Genomic DNA, 21,488 nt, shown 5'->3' with positions numbered 1-21,488 from the left:
TCTACTATTGACAAACAATAAGCTGGATAGAATTACTTGGTGGCCCTAGGACGGTGGGAGGAAAAACGTTGAAATTGCCCTTCCTCGGTAGACTCTCGGGATACATTAGTCCAGTGGAAGGTATTCGCGCAATTACAACCCTAAAATGCAGGTTAATTCCGAGTGGGGTGGAGGACAGACTCCAATAGATATCTTGTAGGTCACATTCAACGAGTAAAGGACCGGCCCTGGAGGACCCCTGTACAGATATGGAGATCACACCGCAAGAGGATGCGAACCAGAACCGAAAGGCAATCTCACGTTCTCGGGGGCCCAGACTTCATTTCAATCACATTCTGTGTAGGGAAGAACGGGAAATTCATTCGAATGCAAGCAAAGGCTCCATCACAAAGCTTGCGACTGTTGAATATCAGAGTACTGTAGGAAATGGGTATTCCCTGCTTGAGACGATAACGATGCGCGGATTACACCACTTCCTTCCATTGATGTCGATATCTGAGCCAGGGAAGACAGAATCCAATTTTGGAAGTCATAGATGCCCATTTTTAACCAATGAATAGTGGAGGCTGTATGGTCAGTTGGAACCTGGGACCAAATCGAAGAATGGGTGAGAGGGGACCGTATTGAAGCAGATAGCTCGATTGTAGATGACTGCCAAGTTGAGAGATCCAGTAAAAGCGTATGGCTTGTTTTTCTCAAAGGAGCTGGCGCCAGGGCACAGGTGTTAGTTTCCCCGGTTCACCTGCTGGGGAGGGGGGTGCGGTGTTTACGGCCAAAATCCACAAGGCGTAACTGGTGGTGATCCTCGACATACATCGATATAGTGAAGTCGGGAGTTGGTTAAGGAAAGGCGAATGAATGGCAACCGGAGAAATTGTCACAAAATAAACGAAAATACCCTCCATAACAAGACGCGCAAACCGGCGGAGAAGATTTATCGTGCTCTGCTGTGAAATAAATTCGACGTGGCGAGCTCAGGCCCTGCAGCTGGCCAACAAGTTTGGGTGGAGTGACGGTGTGCGAGTGTTGTCTTTTCCTTCTTTGGCCCTCCTTCCAGTCCGATCAAATCGACTCCCCATTATTCGATCAAGTCCTCCCATTAAAACAATGTCTTTTCAAAACTTTGATTCTCTTGCTGGTGTAGGCCTGGATTTCACCGACGAGGTTGAAATAGCGACAGAAGCGGCACCGGCAAGGCGCTTTACTGTCTACGGCGGTGCCGCTCCTCCTCCTCCTCCTCCCCCTGCGCATCTGCACCTGTTGTACGAGATGCAGCCGGATCGGAGTTCGATGACAACTGCAGAGCGGGTAAATGGATCCGAGATCATGGCGAGCCATCTCTCACTTGGACGAGACACAACGACGGGATTTATTGGGAGTGCCCCCCCCTTCGTTGCCTTTTTCACAGGCCCTCCACTCCAACCCCCATGTTATCAGTTCCAGAGGGTTCGATCGAGGAATGGGAGATGCTATCACCTTCCAATCGGGTATCGCACGAATGAACGACGATATCGGTGTCGGGGTGGACGGGATGAACAGTGTATCCGAGAGGAACTATTCGCAGCCCAATGGGGAGTTAGTCATTCCGGCATCTCCACAAATGCATCAACAGTAAGTTTGCGTCCAGGGTCATCGCCACATTTCCCACAAGATTCGTTAACTGACAGTGCCCAGTGTTCCCGCCTCCGGTCCCTTTCAATGTGGTTGGGCAGGTTGTAACTTCCGCGGTCGCTTCGCTCAGAAAAGTAGCCTTTGGCGACACATTCAAACGAAACACATCCCCCACGACTGGCATTTGTGTGCTGTCTGTAGGAGAGCGTTCAACCGCAGGGACAAGGTTATGGAGCACATCCGTACTGCTCATGGTCTGAATCGGAGTTTCTGAGTCTGCCTTTATCAGCCTCAGGCCGATTGCCCCTGCGTCCGATTTTCAAGATATTGTGTGCGAGACTGGGTGTATTGTTGTGATGGAATCAATTTGCCTCGGCTGTGACTTTATTGTGCTTGGCTGAACATGCTGTGTGCTCAAACTTAGCGCCGAGAACGTTCGATGATAGTCCAAGTGGCAGCACTTTGTCGATAGAAACCTCCTCTAGATCAAGGACATAATCCAATCATTCATTCATCATGGAAACCGGAAAAGTGTGGGGGGTCTGACCATGCTCGCACACCAAGTCGTTATCTCGTTTCATTTGCATCGTCAAGGCACTTGGCGTGTTGTGTTATTTTGTTGGATTCCTCGTGAAATACATGTCAATAAAATAATAGCCCAGGAGGCGAGCAGATGAAGGGATGAGGCGATACAGGAGAGGAATGGAAGCGTAAGGTTAGGCTTCACATTCTCTGCTTAAGTAGAGAGTATTCGTTCGAATGTGAAATCAAGGAATAAAGGATTTCAGGCGAAGGCATTTTCAGAAATGTCAGTGTATGTTGACGCTTCGACTACCAACGCCTAGAGGGGAACCTGGGAAAGGTGAGGCTGACTTCGAAAAGATGAAAATCAGAACCAAGAGAAGAATGATACTGAGAAAGGCATTAGTTTTGTCGACTGATTGAGATAATTTGAGGGTGTTTCTGTTGGTTGGGTCATAGGGAGTTCGGACAGCACAAATTCTCATGATTGTCATCGCTCACAAAAGGTGACAAGCCACCCAACCTGGAAACCTGGGATATTTGTACAGGAAATGAACCCGGGCTCAACCTTGGGCTATGCTCCTGGAAGGGGAGAGCGGTCTGTGCGCAATATTGCTCCACCCTCGCAATAACTCGGGTTATCACCCAGTTGCTAAAAGCCAAAGCCCTGCTAATTCTGCCGATGTGCCCATTTCGGGTCACAATCGTGTGTGCGGAATCGCACCATTGGTCCCTTGTGACTCAATCATGCAGAACCACCTGATTTTATGATCATTTCAGATGCACACTTTCTGGCTCAGCCGGGCTTAGCACAGACAGTGCGAGCCTCTGTAATTTGGGAATGGGTAGCGTAAGGCAGACTCCAGTAAGTACATAGCCGCTTGATCTGCAGAGAAATTTGAGAATGAGCCAATGAGGACGATGCAGCTTTAGGGGCAAGGCAGACCGCCACGTCTTCTCTCATGCAACGGGCCAACGCATCTCACTCAAATGTTTGGACCGTCCACATGGGTCACACCTCATTGGTCAGAATATCGGAGTCTTGTGAAGACGCGGAACACAATGTAGGTGGAGAGGTATCCAGGATCCTCGCAAGTGCATGTCCGCCCGGGCGAGTATTGCCTCTGTCCACAGGATATGGGCGTGGCCACAAAATTTCCAAAAATACGACAGCCCGATCTCCTTGTTCACACTGAGTTTGGTTCGTCACAGGAGTCTTGAATTTCTCACCATTTGAAATGGCTAGGTACTAGTATATATATTCAATCCATGAATAATTCAGTTTGGAAACCGAGTTGTTTACCTCTCTTCCGTAATCTTGGTGGAAGTAAATTTCTAGGAACCCCTGACCTCACCGTGGGATAATCTCCATGAGACACGTAACCGATACTTCGTGCATAGGCTCTCGTACTTTCAAAAATACATTTGTACCCGGGCAGGGACATTTGCATTACGGCCATGCCTTTGGAGCCACACACAGGAAGAAACGGCCTTTTTAACCCAAATTTCATCAGCGCCATCTGTAGGTACTAGTATGATAAGATGAACTTCCCGCTGAGACATGCTCACTGGACGGATTGAATGAAATGAGATAGATGCGATGGGTCAACCCAATGGAATTTGAGATTCTGAAACTAGTGGTGCGTGGGATGACTCTCTTAACAAGATACTTGGCCAACGAGAAATCCCTGAAATTTTCGAAATAATACATCGCATACATAACATAGGCCATGGCCAGACTCTGCAATGCTGACTCTTTCTCCCACCTGCCACTCAGATGTGGCAACCAAATATCACTTAACTGTATTACCACCCTTTCGCGCTGAATTTCGGGCGGAATTTCGGGCATAGACTGAATTCTCTCTCGTCCTCCTAGGACACGAGACCTTCAACGGCCCTACCAGGTCGCAATATAATTTTAATAAAAAGTCTTTTGAGGGTAGATATTATAATGCCAACAAAAGGCTGGCTGTTCACAGCAATAATGTCCGTAAACGCAAGCCCTGTTTTGAAAGCATCGCTCATTTGCTTAGTGTTGGTTTAAAAGTCCTCCGTTGGAACTAACCAAAACTCGATAATTTCCCAGCTGCGATCACAGAACACTTTTCTAATACTCATATCATATCTAATGAGTGTACTATGAGTGCATTGAGACTGATGACAGATCACCTGGCAGGGTAGATCAGATTAAAGATACCTGGGTCGAGTCGAGACATTCCAAACATGGCAGAATAACACGTCTGCAAGGGAAGGATTGCTACTTAAAAGGACACTACTTAGATAGATAATAGTGACGAGAGCGGACCAAGATCAGATCAAACTGATAATGATGGATGGCGGTGGAGGGAAAAGCCCTCAGACCAATAGCTACTACTATATGCTACCACCACTACAAAGGACAAACGCAACATGAAAGTCACAAAGCAATGTGGGATGACAAAGCCGCAGGCCTGAGGCGCTAGGGCCTTAGTAGATGAGAATGGGCCATTCAGACAAAGTACTGCGTGTTACATTGCCAGAAGAATGCCTCGGAGCCAGATTCTCGAAGAAATTATCAACACGTTCATATCTATCTCTGAGGCTCAAACGAGACCCTCACCGAGAATTCACATAAGCTAGATTGATAGCAGGCTCGCATTTTGAGACTATGGATCTTTTTTTTCTCGAAAGGAAGCCGGGCTTACTTCAAGTTTTATTTGTGTAGCCTGGAGGCTCAAATTGAGGGCCCGGGCCATAGTGTTTGCAGTAACCTTGGAATTTTCAACAGGGTACTAACTTGGATGCTGATTTTCACATTTTCTTGGTTCCAATGAGGAAATGAAATTGAGGTAAATATCTTCTGAAATATCTTGTCGAAGGTGGCTTTTAATTCACACATTTTATTGTTGATTCTTATGCCACGAAACTGCCAGTGGTACATAAACTCTACCAGCCTATGCTCTCATTGTATAGCTTAGCCCAGTCCTGCAGTTTGAGAAAAGTCATTAATAGGAAAGGAATGTGACTCAAACGCTATCGTTAAAGACGTTGAGCCTGTGATGGTCGGGTCAAGATAGTATTGAGGTCATCTGGAAAGACGGAACAGAAGAGATAATCCGGTTGAGTAGATCGGAAAAGTTGCGCAACAGTTCCACATTCATCTACGAGAGGTTATATTCTTGGACTATTAGAAGCCCAAATGCGTTCGTTGTATTGGTTAGAATTCTTAGAGAGGAAAGTGTGTAAGAGCCGCATCGTAAAGATTGCTTAGTGTTATGATACTATCATAAACCCTAATCTAGTGGAGCGTCGGGACAATCGCAGCATCGCAGCGGCCTATAGATAAATATGGTATGGCTGTTAAGCACTCAGGCAGCTCTTCGAGGATAATTGTCTGCAATCATATGGGAGAAAGAAGCCTACGCAAGCAATCACCTTTGTCATCACTCTTCGCGGTATATAGTTTGGGCCGTAGTCCCACCCAACCAGAGTGTTGTCAACAGCAGAGCAATCCAGGGTCATGGGGACGGGCTGACGTCAAAATCGCCACGCTGGGGCATTTCCCCGTGCTGCAGAAGGAGGTCAGTTCTTTGAACCATGGAGGTAAAATACTCAAATGGAGCTTGACTGCGTGTCTTTGAGTACCAGGAATTATTGCGTAGGTGGAAACAAAGACTAAAAGACTAAAAGAAAGAAAGTTGAAGCAAAGCACCAAGTAAACACGTGACCAGCCACGTCATAGGGTCCAAACCAACCGTTTCAAGACGGTGAAGGCCAAACCTCTTCTTCTTCCCATGCAATTGTTTCTGTTCATTTCCCAGTTTCCTGTGGAGCACTGAGTCTCTCTCCAACTCGTTGTCCAGTTCGACCTCTACCTCTACCTCTACCTCTCCCTGTCAACATGTCCGACTCAACCCTTTACCTTTACACCTCCTTGACCGCGGGCTCCTCGCACATCGTCACCGCGACTGCCCGCGTGGAGACCATCCTCAAGGCCAATAAACTCCCCTTTCGAGCCATTGATGTCGCAACAGACGAAGCCGCCCGCAAACTCTGGGGTCGTCGTTCCAAGGGCAAGAAATTGCCCGGACTAGTGAAATATGGAGATATTGTCGGAGTATGCTACCCCTCGCATCCTCCAATCCCATCCACCCCTGGACCCCTGCATGCCCCTCCCCTCTCCTCCACATTTCTTTACATTTCCTTCTCTGCCCCTCATCTTCAAATTTTGATACTCCAACACCACACATACATTTAACACACACTAACCCTACCACAGGACCTAGAAGAAATCGAAGAATGGAACGAGTTCGGCGAACTGCGCATGGTGGTAAACAGCGTCCAGGATATGGGCGGTATGCCCGCAACAAGCAACCCAGCCCCCGCACCCGAAACCAAGACCGAACCCGAGCCTAAAACCCCGAAACCCTCCACCATCAAGATCCAAAGCCCACCCGCAAAGGAAGAGAAGAAGGACGAAATGGCCGTCCTAGCTCTCCGGCAAGCTAGCCATGAAGCTGCCTCGCAGGCGAAGAACAAGGCCGATGAGAAGAAAATATCCTCCAAGGCAGAGGATTCAGCAGCAGCTACATCACCCACAGTCAAAGCTCACCGAGGCTCCGTCGCGCCAGAACTGCCCGATACCGCGCCTGATTCTCCCAAGACTGTGAAGAGGCCTGCGATGGTGGTTCCCGAGGATGCGGCGGTGTCGTCGGCGAACTTCCACGTTGCGAATGCGGAGATGTTGGGACTTGTGCAGCATCATCGTGGTTCGATTATTTCTGCTACTGATGAGCGGGAGCAGGATAAGGTTGTTAAGGAGATTCGGCAGTCTATCTCCGGGGATCACCAGCCTGGTGATGTGGAGGCTTTGCGGAAGGAGGCGGCGCTGAAGCATTCTTCGGAAGATCCGGTTCTTGAGGAGAAGGAGAGTGAGAGTGCTGTGGATGAGAAGAGTGCGGAGAAGGCAGAGGAGAAGGCAGAGGAGAAGGCAGAGGAGAATGCAGAGGAGAAGGCAGAGGAGAAGGCAGAGGAGAAGGAGAAGGCGCAAGATGAGGAAAAGGAGGAGGACAAGAAGGACGACGAGAAGGATGACCTCAAGGAGGATAAGAAGGAGGACAAGGACGCCGCAGAGGAAGAGTCCAAGACCGAAGCTGTGTCTAGCAAAGAGTAGAGCGGCACCATTTACGACTGATGAAACTGTACATGAGGCAATGTACCATTTGCATACCATTAGTGAGATACCAATTTGAGAGTCCTGGCGATCGCTCAACCCAGTGTCAATTGTAGGATCTAGTCAACCATTGCATGCATTGCATTACCCATCGTAGCTCATGATTACAATCACATAGATTCCAGTCCAGTCCAGTCCAGCAGAGCAAAAGTAAATAAAATAATGGTGGAAAAAAAAGACCAAACCCAACCGCGACCAATATCGCAAATCAAATCAAAACACCCAAACCCCTTTTGTGTAAATGTTTAGGCTCATGCAATGCGCAACCCCGCGTCAATGCGGGGACTACTGCATGAAAAAAAGAGCCACCAGGCAAATCAAATCAAATCGCAAAGTAGAATCGAATAGAACAGAACTCAAATCAGAGCTCAGATCTATGCCTCAATCGCCCGGCGCTTTTGCACAGCATCGCGCAATTTAGCAATGACATCGGCCGGGTCGGCGGCACCGAAAATCGCAGAGCCCGCCACGATAACATTCGCGCCCGCCTCGGCGGCCTGATCGATCGTTCCCAGGCCTAGACCACCATCGACTTCAATGTTGAGATCGGGATACCGGGCGCGCAACGCGGAGACCTTGGGGAGTTCGGAGGCCATGAATTTCTGGCCGCCGAAACCGGGGTGGACGGTCATGACGAGGACCATCTGGAATTGGGGAGAATGTTAGCGGGAGCTGCGGAGGATAAGAGGGGAGGTAAGGAGAAGGAGTAACTCACGTCAGGTCGCTCATCCAGGTCAGGGCTGTCGAGGATATCCCAGAGCACATCAACCGGGGTATCGGGCTTGATGGCGACACCGGCTTGCATGCCCTCCTCGTGGATGTATTTGATCAATTCGCGTGGAGAAGTGCGGGCGGTGGTGGTTTTATCGGTGGGATCGGTCGCGGCGACGGAGGAGACGGCGGCTTCGTAGTGGAAGCAGTAGAGGTCACAGCCGGCCTTTTTGAACTCGTGAACCCATTTATGAGGCTGTTGGATCGGTGGTGGTTAGCACGGAGAGCTGCTGATAGCGGGGCTGAACTGCTGAAGCTACTCACCTCCATGATCATCATGTGGCAGTCAAAGGTGCCGCGAGCGCAGGGTTCAAGGGGCCGGTCGACGCAGCCACGGATCTGAGACACAACGGGACATCCGATGGTCATGTTAGGAACAAAGTGGCCGTCCATGATGTCGACGTGCAGCCAGTCGGCACCTTGCTCCATCTTGCGGGAGCAGTCATGGCCGAGGTTGGAGAAGTCGGCGCTCAGGATGGAGGGCGCGATAATGGCGGGGGGTGTCATTTTGGAGGGGAGGGGAGGGTAGTTGGATGTGAATGGGGGGTATGTGAAGGAGGAAGAAAGATGAGGAGGGGAGACGATGTCGTGGTCAAGCTCTGTTTACATTGGGATGCGGTGGCAAGGGAAGTCCCCAGGTGGATATCCTTTTTACTCCGTGTACACCGTAACATGCAATGGAAGTCCCCGTAAACAGCTGACATTAGTACTACTTACTATATGATACTTAATACATAATACATATAGTTAAATTTAATGATTCTTTGTATTTTCTCCTACTGATTCCCTCCCAATCGCCGCATCCGGGCATTTCCCTCTGAAACAAAATTTGCAATGATGCAACCGGTGATAAGGGCTCCGAGCCTCACGTGCGGCATTGTCAATGGCGATGACAATCATCCCGCGTTAGCTCTGCTGCAAATAACCCCACCAGGTGGGTTCGACAGCCGGTTCACCTCCATTTATTGTCCTCAGATTGGACTTGCCTTGGTCCACCTGCTGGATTGCCCATTTCGGTGATTCCGTGGTCCATACTGGATACTGTAATACTTCAAACCTGATATACGAGTACATATTGTATAAGACCCCTTCCCCAACCAAGCTCTCTTACCAACTTGGGTTTAGTCTCTAAATTTCCGCATGTCGGCTGACCATCGACAGGGGTGCGTCGATCTAAGATGATTGGGGGAATCGCCTGGAATCCGCGTCGAACCTTGGAAGTCGGCCAAGGGCCGACCTCCAACCCGCCAATCGACAAGGAAGTATACCAAAACTATATCCAATAGATCAGTCAACTCGCACAGAGTATATGTACTAGTACTCTGTTTGTATAAATATTTGCCACAAAGCAAATCTCCAAGGATAAACAAGGAATAATCTTGAAATTCACCTCAACTCACCCCAACTCACCCCAACTCACCCCGGTACCTAGCGAACGGATAATCGGAAATGCAGCGAACGGAAATCTGTGCCCAACCTAAATAAAAATCTACTAGTTGCAGTGCTGTCCCTCACTAATCCCCTTCCAGACACCCCAGGCACACCCCACGAGCTTCAATAGCCGGCATAACCGCTCCTTTGCCTACCCAAATCAGAGCGGGGACGACCTCGGCGCACTGTAGTCCGGCCCTATTCTTCCCACCAACATGACGCGCCCCAGACCAGACCAGACCTCCCAACCGTTTGAAAAGAGACTTCTTTCGATGCACAGGTGCTCGAAATAACTTGGGATCGTCACCTGCGCTGCACGTGTTGAGATCATCGATAGATCACTTTCTCGGGTTCTCCTATCTGGGATGACCCTGCCGCGACCAGATGTGTACATAGTAAAATGGATATTGTATGTACTCGTAGATCTTTTTACAATTTTAACCAGTACTTTGTAATACATATTGGCCAGGGTTCATGACTCCGTGACTTCATAAATACTGCGAATACAATTCTCTGAGAAAAATCAGTGAAAGAACCTCGTGACGCCCCCCCCCCCCCTGGTCCTCTGCGATCGGACTTCGCCAACAGCTTCCAAATTGTCTCTTCAAGCCATCCTCGTTGGGATTACGCCACCACAAGCCCTGGAGAGGGGTAATGATAGTAATCACCTCAGAGCGACCATCAGCAACACCCAATTGCTGGCAGGTCGGGACGTGCGATGAGACATGTAAAATACCCTACCGACCAAGACTCGAACTCATACCTCTGAAAGATCTCTCATCACTTCAATTTCCCCCCTGGCTCCCGCGGTTGCAGAATTCTATAGATCGCCCAAATCGCCCGGGCAGCTTCTAGATCGCGCCGCAGACCATGCTCTTATTAAGCTTAGCCCACCTGCAGGACCGACAATCTGCTACCAAATCTTCGAGAACGACTCACCCCTGGGGCAGCTTTGCATGTGTCCCATGCAGATCTTGTGCAAGTCCGCCGAAAATAAGGCGACTTCTTCCGACCGGGTTTACTAGACAATCGCCCTACGCCACGGTACACCTGCCGTTGGAAGATATGAGATCTCCGTCATGGCGTATTGCAGATCTTTTGACATTGACATCGTGAGATTTTGAGTCATTTCCCCCGGTGCATTTCTTCAGAATTGAGTCTGGGAAATGCCAAGAGGGTTAGTTGATTGCCAGTCCGGCCCGAGTGGCTTGCATTGCTGACTATGTATGACTCGGGCGAGATGTGGAACACTATGAACACTAAACACAGACGTGGAATTAGACTGCATTGTGATAGTCTTAGAGACCTGGAGTTTTTATGTACTAATCGTGCGAGACTCCCGCCAATGGAATTTCTGAGACTGATGTTAGATCGCAGAGGATATGGATCTATTTACAGAGTAAACTCACCTACGCTAGATACAGTTGATATAGAACTTTGGAGCTTAGATTTGGCATCTCTCATCTCGAATTACATTAGGCGGCCACCTGGGCACAAGTAGCTAGGGTATCAACATCCATAAATCGTTCACCTCACCCTACTGGTGAGAGACACGTCTCCGCTTCGGCTTCATAGCCCATCCAGATAAACAGGTCCAGCCTGCACCATTCTTCCGCCCTTCATCGAACATAGCCCCGATCCCCTCCAACAGCTTCGGTCGATCACGACCCATCTCCATCCGCAACTGAACAAGCCACTGCTCCCACATCCACCCACCCAAAATACCGGTAATACTCGCAATATCCCCAGTACTACCAACCGGACCCTGAACAGCTTCATACTCCTCGATCTGACTCAGTACACGGGGGCAGGAGCTTCGCGTGGAATTTGCGGCTCGCTGGGCTCCATGCCCATGGGTAGGTACATCCATGCGCGCTTGATGTCAACGAAGCCGCCACCACGCAGTCGGGAAAGGAAGCTCTTCGATGCTGCAGGATCGTAGCCGCGAGTGCGGAGGTTGAAAGCAAACTCGACCGATGATGCCGCGGCCAGTGGACCCGGATGGGATATCTCTGCATCCAAGAGCATGAATTCAAGGTATCCGCCAGGCTTGAGGCATCGACGGCACTCCTTCAAGACCAAGTCGTACTCATCTCGGTCAAGGCCAGCGGGACACTCGGTCTTCAGAAGAGCGTGCAAAGAGCGTGTGCTGATGACATCGAACTGGCTATTCTTGAATGGGAGTTCCCAAAGCTTCGCTACCGAGACGGTCCGGTGGTTGCGAGGGCCTTTGATGCCACTGTTCACGACCTGAGTCTCCGTAACGGCAGAGTAGACCTTTGCATGGGGGAATTCATGTGCAGCATGCCAGGCCCACTCGCAAGAGGAATGACCGCCGAGGTCTAGGATCCGAATGGCACGTCGCTTCTGTCCATCAGTGTTTTTTGACGACCGACGGCTTCGATTGACTTGTTTCGCCGCAGGGCTGGTAAGTAGTTTGCCGCCATTGAGGCAGCGCATAGCATCGATCGCCCACATAGGTTGACAGAGCTGTGCCAGGACGAGCTGCTCCTTCTCAAGCTTTGAAAATTGTGCCTTCTCAGCGAGGACTGTGGTGATGATTGAGTTGCGAGGCGCCTTTGAGAATGGGCCCTTGTATGCTGGTCGCTCAGCGCGGACGAGCTCATATTTGCCCGTCAGACAATTTATGTGCATGTCGACCAATCCCAAACGGAATGATTGAATCGCATCAAAGCGCATGTTGCGATGGAGGAAGCCATCCATCTTGTCTGCTCGCTGTCGAATGGATTGGAACCCTCGCCAGTAGATCGAATCCTTGCTAAATAGTATAGGTGGCCGAGGACTGATAGCTTCTGGTATACCTTCCACGAAACGAACTGCTTTCTTGGGGCCGGCCTCGGGATCGCGAAGGACCTCTTCATATTCGATATCCGGAGTCTCCTCGGGAGATTCGATCTCATTGACAGGGTTGGTTTCATTCAAGGCAGACATGTAGGTTGCTTGAGCCGCGAGCCAAACACTGGTGCGGTCAAGGTTGTCGGCAGCACGGTCCTGCAGGTCTCTGTCGTAACACTCATCGTACTCATAGGCATTTGCTGAGCGAGGGATCTCTTGAACTGCTTCGAAGGTAGCACTGATTGGGCTATCGCGAGGATGAGCGTGTTGAGCCTGAGTCGGCGTGTCGCAGGGAACCCGGATCGCAGTCAGAGGATCATCGCGGATGGCAGTGTCTGGGTCATCTTCTTCAGGACGGTCGGGCCATTCAACCACCTGTTCGACAATTTCACCTTGCTCCTGACGCCATGGCAGATTGTAAAAGCCCTCGGCGGTAGCGGACGTTGGTGGATGATTGTGATTCGGGATTGACCAGGTGTGACGGGCACGCGGGGCAAGCGAAGCAAAGAATCCTCCTGGGGAAGGGATACTCAGTTCACTGAAGCTGTACGATGACAATTCCGAAGCCGGGGTAGCTCCCTCGGCACTGCGTGGTCGACTAGGAGGTGCTTGAAGCTGCCACATCTCATCGTTACTTGATGATGTCTCAGACCATGCCTCGGGTGTACCATTGAGAGGAATATGCTGAAGCATAGCCAGCGCACTATCAGGTAGGAAGAGTCCGCCATCCGACGGAGTTGGCTCCCGAGATAGCTCCTCCGTCGCATCATTTGCCAAAGTCGAAGGGATTTGAGGGAACTGGCCGAGAACATTCCTCCAGTCCGGATGGGGACTCTCAAGGGCAATTGGAACTTCCTCAAGATTAGGACTGGAGCCTTCGCTTTGCAGGTCACCACGATCACTTTCATCCAGATCAGGTCGAACATGGATATCATGCACATCCCAGTTCGTGTCCGGAAGCGAGTGGGTATCCGGGGTAGCGAGTGCACTGAGATTAGACTCCTGGTCGGAGGATATACTGCCATCAAGCGAGGGCGGGGCATGAGAAGCAGGTACTGATCGAGCGAGCATCGAGAGTGCCGCGGGCGAAACTGGAATCTTTGGCGGAGGAGTCGGAGGAATGGGGGAGTTCAACTTGCATGTCGCGTTCACGGAGTGCCATGCCGACGGCGACGATGGGATATCGAGAGTCAGCGCGCGTTTGCGGTTACTCCCCGTCGAGGTCACGGAATTCCGGGTAATTGGTGTCACCAAGCTGGAGGGCCTAGTTCCTGGCGCGGAAAAGCAGCTGTCACTAACACTGATGTCGGTGGAATGGTCGTCGTCCATATCTTCTTCATCTGTGGCATCATATAGATCGTCGAAGCCCTGCATCTGTTCTTGCCATTCCGTATCGGAGCACGAGGAAGTTGTTTCCGCTGAAAGAGGCGACATTAAACGTGCGAGTCGAGCGTGTGTCGGGACGGAGAGTCCTTTGGTCTTCAGCGTCAACTTGGGGCTGATCGCTGGCTTGGTTGTGTGAGGAGGGCTGCCAGCGCCCTTTTCACCGAGGATCTCGCGAGTATCTTCGATTATAGTATTAAGTACCGTCCCCGGGCCTGCCGGACGGGCGGAAATCGAGGTGGGCGAACAAATTCTGTCATTTTGTGGATCCACCTGAATATTTAGTTGAATTTCGAGACAAAAAGATAAAAACAAGGTAAGAAAAGCCGTAGGAGTGAGTGCGGGTACCGCGAGAGGCTCTAATGGGTATCTTCAAATAGTAGGAAAATGCATCGACACCGATCAACGGGTCAAAAAGGTTCAAAACAAGTGGTAAGAAAATACTACCGCTACCAGAGCATGAAGCACACGAATGAATATGACGAAAAGAAAGACGCGAACTCCTATCAAGTGCCCGGGCCGTGAGAAAGCTCTATATAATCGAGTGGGCGCGTATCCGGCTCCGGGGATGTGCATGACGAAGAGTCGATCCTTGTTCATGGTCGCCAGGTGGAGCTACTGCAGGCTTGGGCACCACTAGCTCGTCTTGGATGATGATTGAGGGCCGAAAATGCGACCAAAAACCGTGTTAATTGGTGCAAATGGGGAATGGGCGCGTCGCCCAGTGTCAACTCCTGGTCGGGAAATCGAATGCCCAGCAAATTTGCTCTGCTAGGAACAGCGGGGCTGGGTTCATTTGGGAGGACTTAACTAGACTCACAACAAATCAGAGGAGGTGTTGATGTGACGAATCGCTCGGGCCACAGGGAAGGTGTGAAGGGGCCAGTGATTGGCGGTCTCTTAGCGCCCACTTTTACTATCTTTAGTGACTTGGGGTGACTTAGCTCGCCCACTCGACCGAACTAATGTCTGTGCACTATCAATATCACCTCTTTAGGCACACGCGCTGAACAAAAACTGTGCTAATTATCCCGCGTGATGCAAATTCTCTGCAAAGAAGGGGATCCAGAAAGAGGGGTCATCCCGCATTCCTCCAATCATAGGGTAAATTTGCTGGAAAACCACTGCTAGGGTCGCATGTCTAATGGATATTAATTTTAGAAATCAATACTAATTCATGCCGAGTGCAATGCAAACGAGAATTACTACCCCAAATTTCGGATTTTACTCGTGGCTACATCATCTCACCGCGACTTGAGGGTACTGACAGAGACCCGAGCGCATCGAGCGCGATTAGGATTCGCTATAAAGAAGGAATTTTGAACGAGGCCGCCATATTATTAAAGTGATGAATTTGTTGCTGAAAAATGTAAAGCGCTGGAACAAATCCATCGAGATCTTAGGCACGCAGGCCTAAGGTTGCGCGCATGGCCTCAAACTTGAAGAATCTCTATTATATATCTGCCGTTGTAGCGATAGCTACTAGTATCAGATAGGAGCGATCTTGCTAAGCTTTTTTGCCTAATAGATTAGCACGTGAGAAACACCCCGTTAGCAGGATTTTACCATCAACTAAAAGCTTCAGGTTATAACAAAAACACAAGGGAAAGCTCTCAGTAAACTTGGGCATACCGTGTGTTGAGTGAAGACCTAGGAGCTTGTTGGCCAACTTGCAAGCTAAAGTGCGGATGGAGAGGTCCCTGGGCTACCCATAGTCTACTGGTAACTGGATCCTGTAGGGCCATTCGTAACATTTCATTCATTGATGGAATCGCTATTGTGAAGCTGTGCCACCTATATCACAAGTGACATGCTGCCATTGACCAGGCCGATGGATATACATTCTTGGCCCTGCATAGCTCTATCTGTCCGCTTTTCTTCCCTCTATTATTCCTTCTCCTGTGATTACTTTCCTCACTATTACTAAACTTGGTGGGAAATCTATCTTGGTTGAGCTCGGCATGACAACCATCTATGATACACTACGGTCGTATTTAATATGTTTTCATAATTTTAAAATTTTCACCTCAATTATTCTCTGAAAGAAGCTGGTAACTGATAGATATCGCCCCAAATTGAAGATAGCAATAGCCCCGAGTCCCTTAGGACCTTCAAGTTACATTCTTTCACTGCATCTACGACCTGTATACTATATGATGCCCACGCTGGGCAGGTGAGCAACGAGCAAACTATCGAGCAGTACGGATTAGCTTCACCCAGAGCTAGTTTTAAACATCAGATCACCAGACCAATGAACCAAACAACTCAGAATTCTCTTTGTGCAAAGTACGAGAAAGATGAGTGAAAACCAGCTCAACCAAACTCTCGTGCTACAGCAATATTCGAAATTGGCTTCCATGCTTTGCACAGAGAAACTATTTCAAGCTCCAGCGCCAAGACAATGGTGAAACGGCTTATGCTAAATTCGGTTAGGCTACATATCACCCCAATGCGTTATAATGGAAATGTAAGTTACCTGACTGGGGACGCGCGCTGTCGCACGCCGAGGCCCTGAAACGATGAGATATTCACTGCAGTATAGGGGCAGTAGAAAGTGAAACAGAGCAGATAAACCTAACATTAGAGAAAACTCTTCACACCGGGGGGGGTTGGAGAAAATGAAACGAGCGAATAAAGTAAGAGAAAGCCGAAAGAACAATTTTTTTCTAAGAAAATAATAGAGACCAGGATGAACCTGGCAGGAAAAGATACGTGTGCACAGTAGAGGCGACCACGCAAGGACAGCAACACGTGAAGGGTCAAGTACCAGACCAATGAGAAACAGGCTTGGCGCGATTTTGGTATGCTGTAATGCTGTAAATCCAAGCGTCAACCCAGCGACAAGTCAGCCTCGCGCAGACCCACGGTTTGTAACCCCTTCCACTTCGTTTCAAAGCACCACTGGGACGCGCGCTCTCGCACGCGGTATGCACTGAGTAGTGCAGACAAATTTTAGAAATTCCAAAAATTTTTACGGTAATTTATTTTTGATGTTCTTAGGTTTAATATGGTGAAGCAAGCTACGGCTTAAATATATATATTTGTTCTACATCTGTTGCAGTTCTACTAATTCAGATAGAAAAATAAAGCCAAACAAGGCTATACAGCATGTAGCTCTGATATAGAAATATACACGTTAAATTGCAATATTGTAGAACTGTGTATTGCTGTAATGCGGGAGATTTGGCTGTATTTATGACTTGTTACCCCGCATGAAGCTTACATACAAATTTGCCTATAAGGTTTCTAATGAGTGACTTGATCCAAGGATTTCGAGATCTTTTGAGAAAACGTGTTCACGAGTTCGCATCTTATAGGGTGTACCACAGCAGCTGGGATTGCGTGTTTTAAAGGTTAAATGCAAGCATGGGTATAGGCCTTGAATACAAGGCATCAACCGGCATGCCCCCCTAGCTCAGCTTGCAACATCATCCATCCATCCTTTCTACCACTGTAGCCCCCATTAACTATCAATGACACCCAATACGCTAATATATGGTTAATATGGAAGCCTTGCATATCCAAAGAAGTAACTCACTCATCCTCTCGAAGTATGACATATTCCTCCCCGTCTATTTTGATCTCAGACCCGGAGTACTTCGTAAAGTATCAGCGTAAACAAGTTCAGCTCTATCGTGGGAGGATTTTGTACCTTCCCGTAAAGGACTGTATCGCCTTCCTTGATGTCCATCTTTTGAACGCTCCCGTCTTCGAGGGCCTTGCGATTACCGACTGCCACAACTGTCCCCTCAATAGGCTTCTCCCTTGCCGAGTCCGGTATGACAAGTCCTCCTCTCAACGCTTCGCCTTCAATTTTACTTTTGACAACAATCCTATCCTGAAGAGGTCTAACTTTCTGTATAATATATGAGATCATGACTGAAATAAAGACGATTTATCTAGCATAATCGAGCTATGTAGGATCGATTGCCAGACAATATTAGATACATACCATATTGGGCCTAGGGTCTCGACTGAACTTAGCGATAAAATAAAGGAGTCTCTCTTAGGCCTGGTGATATCTTATGTATCTTCTGGGAAGGACAACAGGTTCAATTTATAATAAATTGAGAAAGCTAAGAGTACGAGTGATATGTACTCTTGCCAGCCGATAATACATGTATATCTACGTCATAAGCATATATGTACTTACGTATCTAGCTAGATAGCAAGGATATGCATAATATATGCAAGGAGTTTCCTATGTGTAACAGAAGAAGACACTTGAGAGCTTGACCGAGATTCCATGCTCACACCGACTAATCCAATAACGTAAGTTGCCTTATCGGTGATTACCCTGGAACGTGATAGAACCTGGCGGCTTAGAGTTGGCAGTCACTGCTGATCAACCGCAAATATATCTGCAGACAAACGTCACAAATCCTTTTGATAGATATATTATTATACTTCGTGATAATTTTTTTTGAACTACATAGCGGCGTGGATACATTAATCAAGTTACACAGGTGTTGAAGCAGCTGGGCTGAGAATTGTCGATCTTTCCATAAGAGAATTTAGGATGATAGGCCATAGTCGTACTCGTGCGACCCCTGCAACTAGCTGTGCTACGTGAGGCGCATTTTCAGCTTGCAACAGTAAGAGTACTGCATGTGACTTGACAATGTCACGCTATGAATTGCTGAAAAACTGGGACGCACGTTCTCGCACGCGATATGTACTGCCTGGAACGATCATGAAGCGGAAAAACAAACACGCGAGAGGCGTGCATCACGTGCATTCCCAAGTACCTGACCAATATGAGCGGGGCGTCGCACGAAATTAGACCGTGTCAGTCACAGCGTCAAGCAGCCTCCAATCAGCCTCAAGCACCCAGGGTTTGTAAACCCTTCCACTCCGTTCCTTCGTTTCAGGGCATCATTTCGTCCGCTCCCTGATCAGAGGGGTGAGCGGGGTGAGCATAGAGAAAACCGTTCTCCACCGTTGTGCCAACGACACAATGGTCAACCTCCAGCGATCCTGCGCAAATGGCGCCTCGGCTCCCTCCCTCCAAACTGGAGATGGTTGAATGTCGGAATGCAAGCTGCAGAGGTGACCAAACAACCGACTGCATTGTTTGACTTGTTAGCAATAAGTTTGTTCTAGAAAACAAAATCATCCTTACAGCACGTTACGGAATCTATTTTTATTCATTTATTTACACTTGTATGAGAATACCCCGGTATAGTGCAATGCAAGATAAGGTTTCTAAAAGTTTCGAAAAGAATAAACAGGTGAAGCTGATTTCGAGCGGCCCTGTATCCCCTGTGTCTATTTCTACTCCAAGTTTCTGCCTATCTAGTAGAAGCTCAAGCAAAATTAAAGCGAAGTTCTATGAGCTATGAGCCAGGAAACCCCTAATACAAAGATTGAGGCAACTGCCAAAGCAGTAATTACTTGTCCGGTATTAGATACAGCCGGATGCTCCTTTCCTTCGGTCTTTTTTTCAGCCAGCTTACCACTCTTAAGTGCTAGAGTCTCGGCAAATTTCTCAATCTTATTGAGTTAGCTATAGTCAATAATTCTTCATCGGTTAGTTATAGAAATACTAACCTCTTCACATACAATACTAATTCTTAAGAAATTCGGATCCTCGGGGTCGTTCTTTCGTTGAATTCGACGAAAATAATAACAAAAGACCTTTACCACACCTTCAAGATCCTGACTAGACTTAACCATCAACTGTAATGCATCTCCTTAAAAATCACCGGATTGCGAAAACATAACTCTAGCGTAGCCAAAGCTATAGTTGATGGAATTACGTAAAAGTTGAATACGCTCTGTTTACGTAAGCCTGTAAGATATGACAAAGTATTAAATATTGTAGTTAGTTAGTGGGGATTCCTGCTCTCAACATCGGTATCTCAGAGTCATGTGATTACGGCCTTAGCAACAAGGCTGCTGTTTAGTTCAAGAAGGATAAATACTTTTTGTTCTAGATTATCAATTCAACATGCATGTTCCCCCTTATGAAAATGTTCTACTGAGGTTACTGAGGTTGCGTTATCGGTATACTGCTTAGGAAAGGTTCTGTTATTCGTTCTGTTGTTCGTTCTGTTAATTCTCTATAGTGTCACGCTTGCCTATCGTCTCCTGGCACTCTGCGAGTGTGGTGGTGTTGTCTCTTCGCGATCGACCCGTCTGCCAACGCAGACTGCCTACGAGCATTCCCATCTTTCAATATATATTTTATAGCATTTAAAACCATCTCAGAGCTGTAATTAAGCGCGTTCCTGAGATACTTAGGTTCGAACAGATTTTTAAACTTATCGACGTAATTAGACCAGATTTCTCTAGGCTAGAACCGGCGACCGTTATCGAAATCTTTACGAATATTGCGGATGATGTTGTTCTTCTGCAAGAGTAGACCTATTGATCTATACAGTAAGTAATTGATTAGGGTATTCTTGCCTATCTCGGCCTCGACAAAGAGGTAAGTCAAACCCTCGCCAACGATTCCGGCTACATACTAGTAATAGAGGTTATACTCCTCCACAGAACTTACGCTTACATCCCCGAGAGCTGCCTTTCTCACAAAATCAGCTATACTATTCCCCATTCTTTGGTGATATCCTTAATAATTACTTGGTAAGTTGGTTTTAATTTCCTGAACTTGGCAATGATATGGTTAAACTGCACCAGTAGCACGCGATCCTTTGCTTCTGGGCAATTACCGGTAAACGTCCAGCCATCTTAATCTAGATAATCTTTAAAGCTTCAAAGGAATAGCTCTTTAATATCGAAGGGAATTAATGTATTATCTTCGATCGTATCGAGTCTACGCAGTATTAGGTAAAATACGTATACAGGCAAGAGTAGCTTAGGGTGTAGCTCTTTAATAACGGGGCTAAAGCTGCAACCTGTCTGATCCAAGAATTCAAAGCAGATTTTAGCTGTTGCTAACTCTTGCGTTTCGTCTCGTTTGTGTATAGGAACATATTGTAGTTTTCTGTAGGATTGACAGACCTAGGATTAGCAAGTTTCGGCAGTCTTTTACGAGGGAGTGCATTTAAGGTATAGTTCTATACCCACTATTGAACCAGCACTCCTAATTGATTTGGATGAAGAGCAAAGTAGAGAGCATCCGAAGCAGCACCCATAATAACAGGTGGTAGGGTTAAGAAAAATGCGACCAGACAGGGCCATAATACGTATGCCCGAACTCCTACTATGGTATATAACAGCTACCTATATAACCGGTAATAGGATTCGAATTTCTGCCAAACCCCGATAAACTTTCCTTAGGACCTTGGCACAGGAGCTATTCGTCTTTCTAACGTCGGATCGGCGATCGGGAAACGTTTCATTCGGTTCTCTCCCAAACCAATGCCGGAAAATGTAATTACGGTAACTTTGGTAATCTACCAGAAATACATCAAGAAAAAGATAGTAGGGACTTTCTCTGACCAAAATTAATTTAGCGTAATTTAAGTGGGGTACTAGGAAAGAAAGCATGAGTGTCTAAGGGGTAATCTGTTTTCGAAATCTACTGTCTCCCTGGCCTGTTTTAGATCGTGCATGTGTATCGGCATATAAAGTGTTTCTCAGTCTAATTGTTGCAACCCATACAGGAACGGGGGCCAATATCAGGAAGTAGACGAACAAGTGATAGGCAGGGTACCTCGGTGGTTAAGTATATGATAACAAGCATACTCAGCGACTACAATCAATACAGGAACGCAGGGCGAACGTAGTATATGGAGGA

General features: G+C 47.9%; 6 protein-coding genes across 6 annotated transcripts; 2 read left to right on the top strand and 4 right to left on the bottom strand.

Moving 5' to 3' along the window:
- Nucleotides 1–1,107: 1,107 nt before the first annotated feature.
- N7509_004389 (uncharacterized protein) lies at nucleotides 1,108–1,885 on the top strand (the record flags this gene model as incomplete). Its single annotated transcript, XM_056629026.1, has 3 exons — nucleotides 1,108–1,308; nucleotides 1,409–1,611; nucleotides 1,675–1,885. The coding sequence occupies 3 exons, from the start codon at nucleotides 1,108–1,110 to the stop codon at nucleotides 1,883–1,885; spliced, it is 615 nt and encodes a 204-aa protein (XP_056491760.1).
- A 4,128-nt stretch (nucleotides 1,886–6,013) lies between these two features.
- Nucleotides 6,014–7,285, top strand: N7509_004388 (uncharacterized protein; the record flags this gene model as incomplete). The annotated part of the gene is made up of 2 exons (XM_056629025.1): nucleotides 6,014–6,229; nucleotides 6,392–7,285. 2 exons carry the CDS (start codon nucleotides 6,014–6,016, stop codon nucleotides 7,283–7,285), a joined length of 1,110 nt encoding a protein of 369 aa, XP_056491759.1.
- Nucleotides 7,286–7,719: 434 nt separating this feature from the next.
- Nucleotides 7,720–8,623, bottom strand: N7509_004387 (ribulose-phosphate 3-epimerase RPE1; the record flags this gene model as incomplete). Its single annotated transcript, XM_056629024.1, has 3 exons — nucleotides 7,720–7,989; nucleotides 8,061–8,312; nucleotides 8,381–8,623. 3 exons carry the CDS (start codon nucleotides 8,621–8,623, stop codon nucleotides 7,720–7,722), a joined length of 765 nt encoding a protein of 254 aa, XP_056491758.1.
- A 2,718-nt stretch (nucleotides 8,624–11,341) lies between these two features.
- Nucleotides 11,342–13,837, bottom strand: N7509_004386 (uncharacterized protein; the record flags this gene model as incomplete). Its single annotated transcript, XM_056629023.1, has 1 exon — nucleotides 11,342–13,837. The coding sequence occupies one exon, from the start codon at nucleotides 13,835–13,837 to the stop codon at nucleotides 11,342–11,344; it is 2,496 nt and encodes an 831-aa protein (XP_056491757.1).
- A 5,265-nt stretch (nucleotides 13,838–19,102) lies between these two features.
- N7509_004385 (uncharacterized protein) lies at nucleotides 19,103–19,462 on the bottom strand (the record flags this gene model as incomplete). The annotated part of the gene is made up of 2 exons (XM_056629022.1): nucleotides 19,103–19,279; nucleotides 19,349–19,462. 2 exons carry the CDS (start codon nucleotides 19,460–19,462, stop codon nucleotides 19,103–19,105), a joined length of 291 nt encoding a protein of 96 aa, XP_056491756.1.
- Nucleotides 19,463–19,480: 18 nt separating this feature from the next.
- N7509_004384 (uncharacterized protein) lies at nucleotides 19,481–20,475 on the bottom strand (the record flags this gene model as incomplete). Its single annotated transcript, XM_056629021.1, has 4 exons — nucleotides 19,481–19,526; nucleotides 20,089–20,252; nucleotides 20,333–20,437; nucleotides 20,458–20,475. The coding sequence occupies 4 exons, from the start codon at nucleotides 20,473–20,475 to the stop codon at nucleotides 19,481–19,483; spliced, it is 333 nt and encodes a 110-aa protein (XP_056491755.1).
- Nucleotides 20,476–21,488: the final 1,013 nt, after the last annotated feature.

This window comes from Penicillium cosmopolitanum (genome assembly GCF_028827165.1).
Source record: "Penicillium cosmopolitanum strain IBT 29677 chromosome Unknown utg000005l:1.0-4006212.0:1.0-4009387.0, whole genome shotgun sequence".
NCBI lineage: Eukaryota > Fungi > Ascomycota > Eurotiomycetes > Eurotiales > Aspergillaceae > Penicillium > Penicillium cosmopolitanum.
Note: the sequence above shows the minus strand (reverse complement) of the source record. Positions and strands in the feature narration are given on the sequence as shown.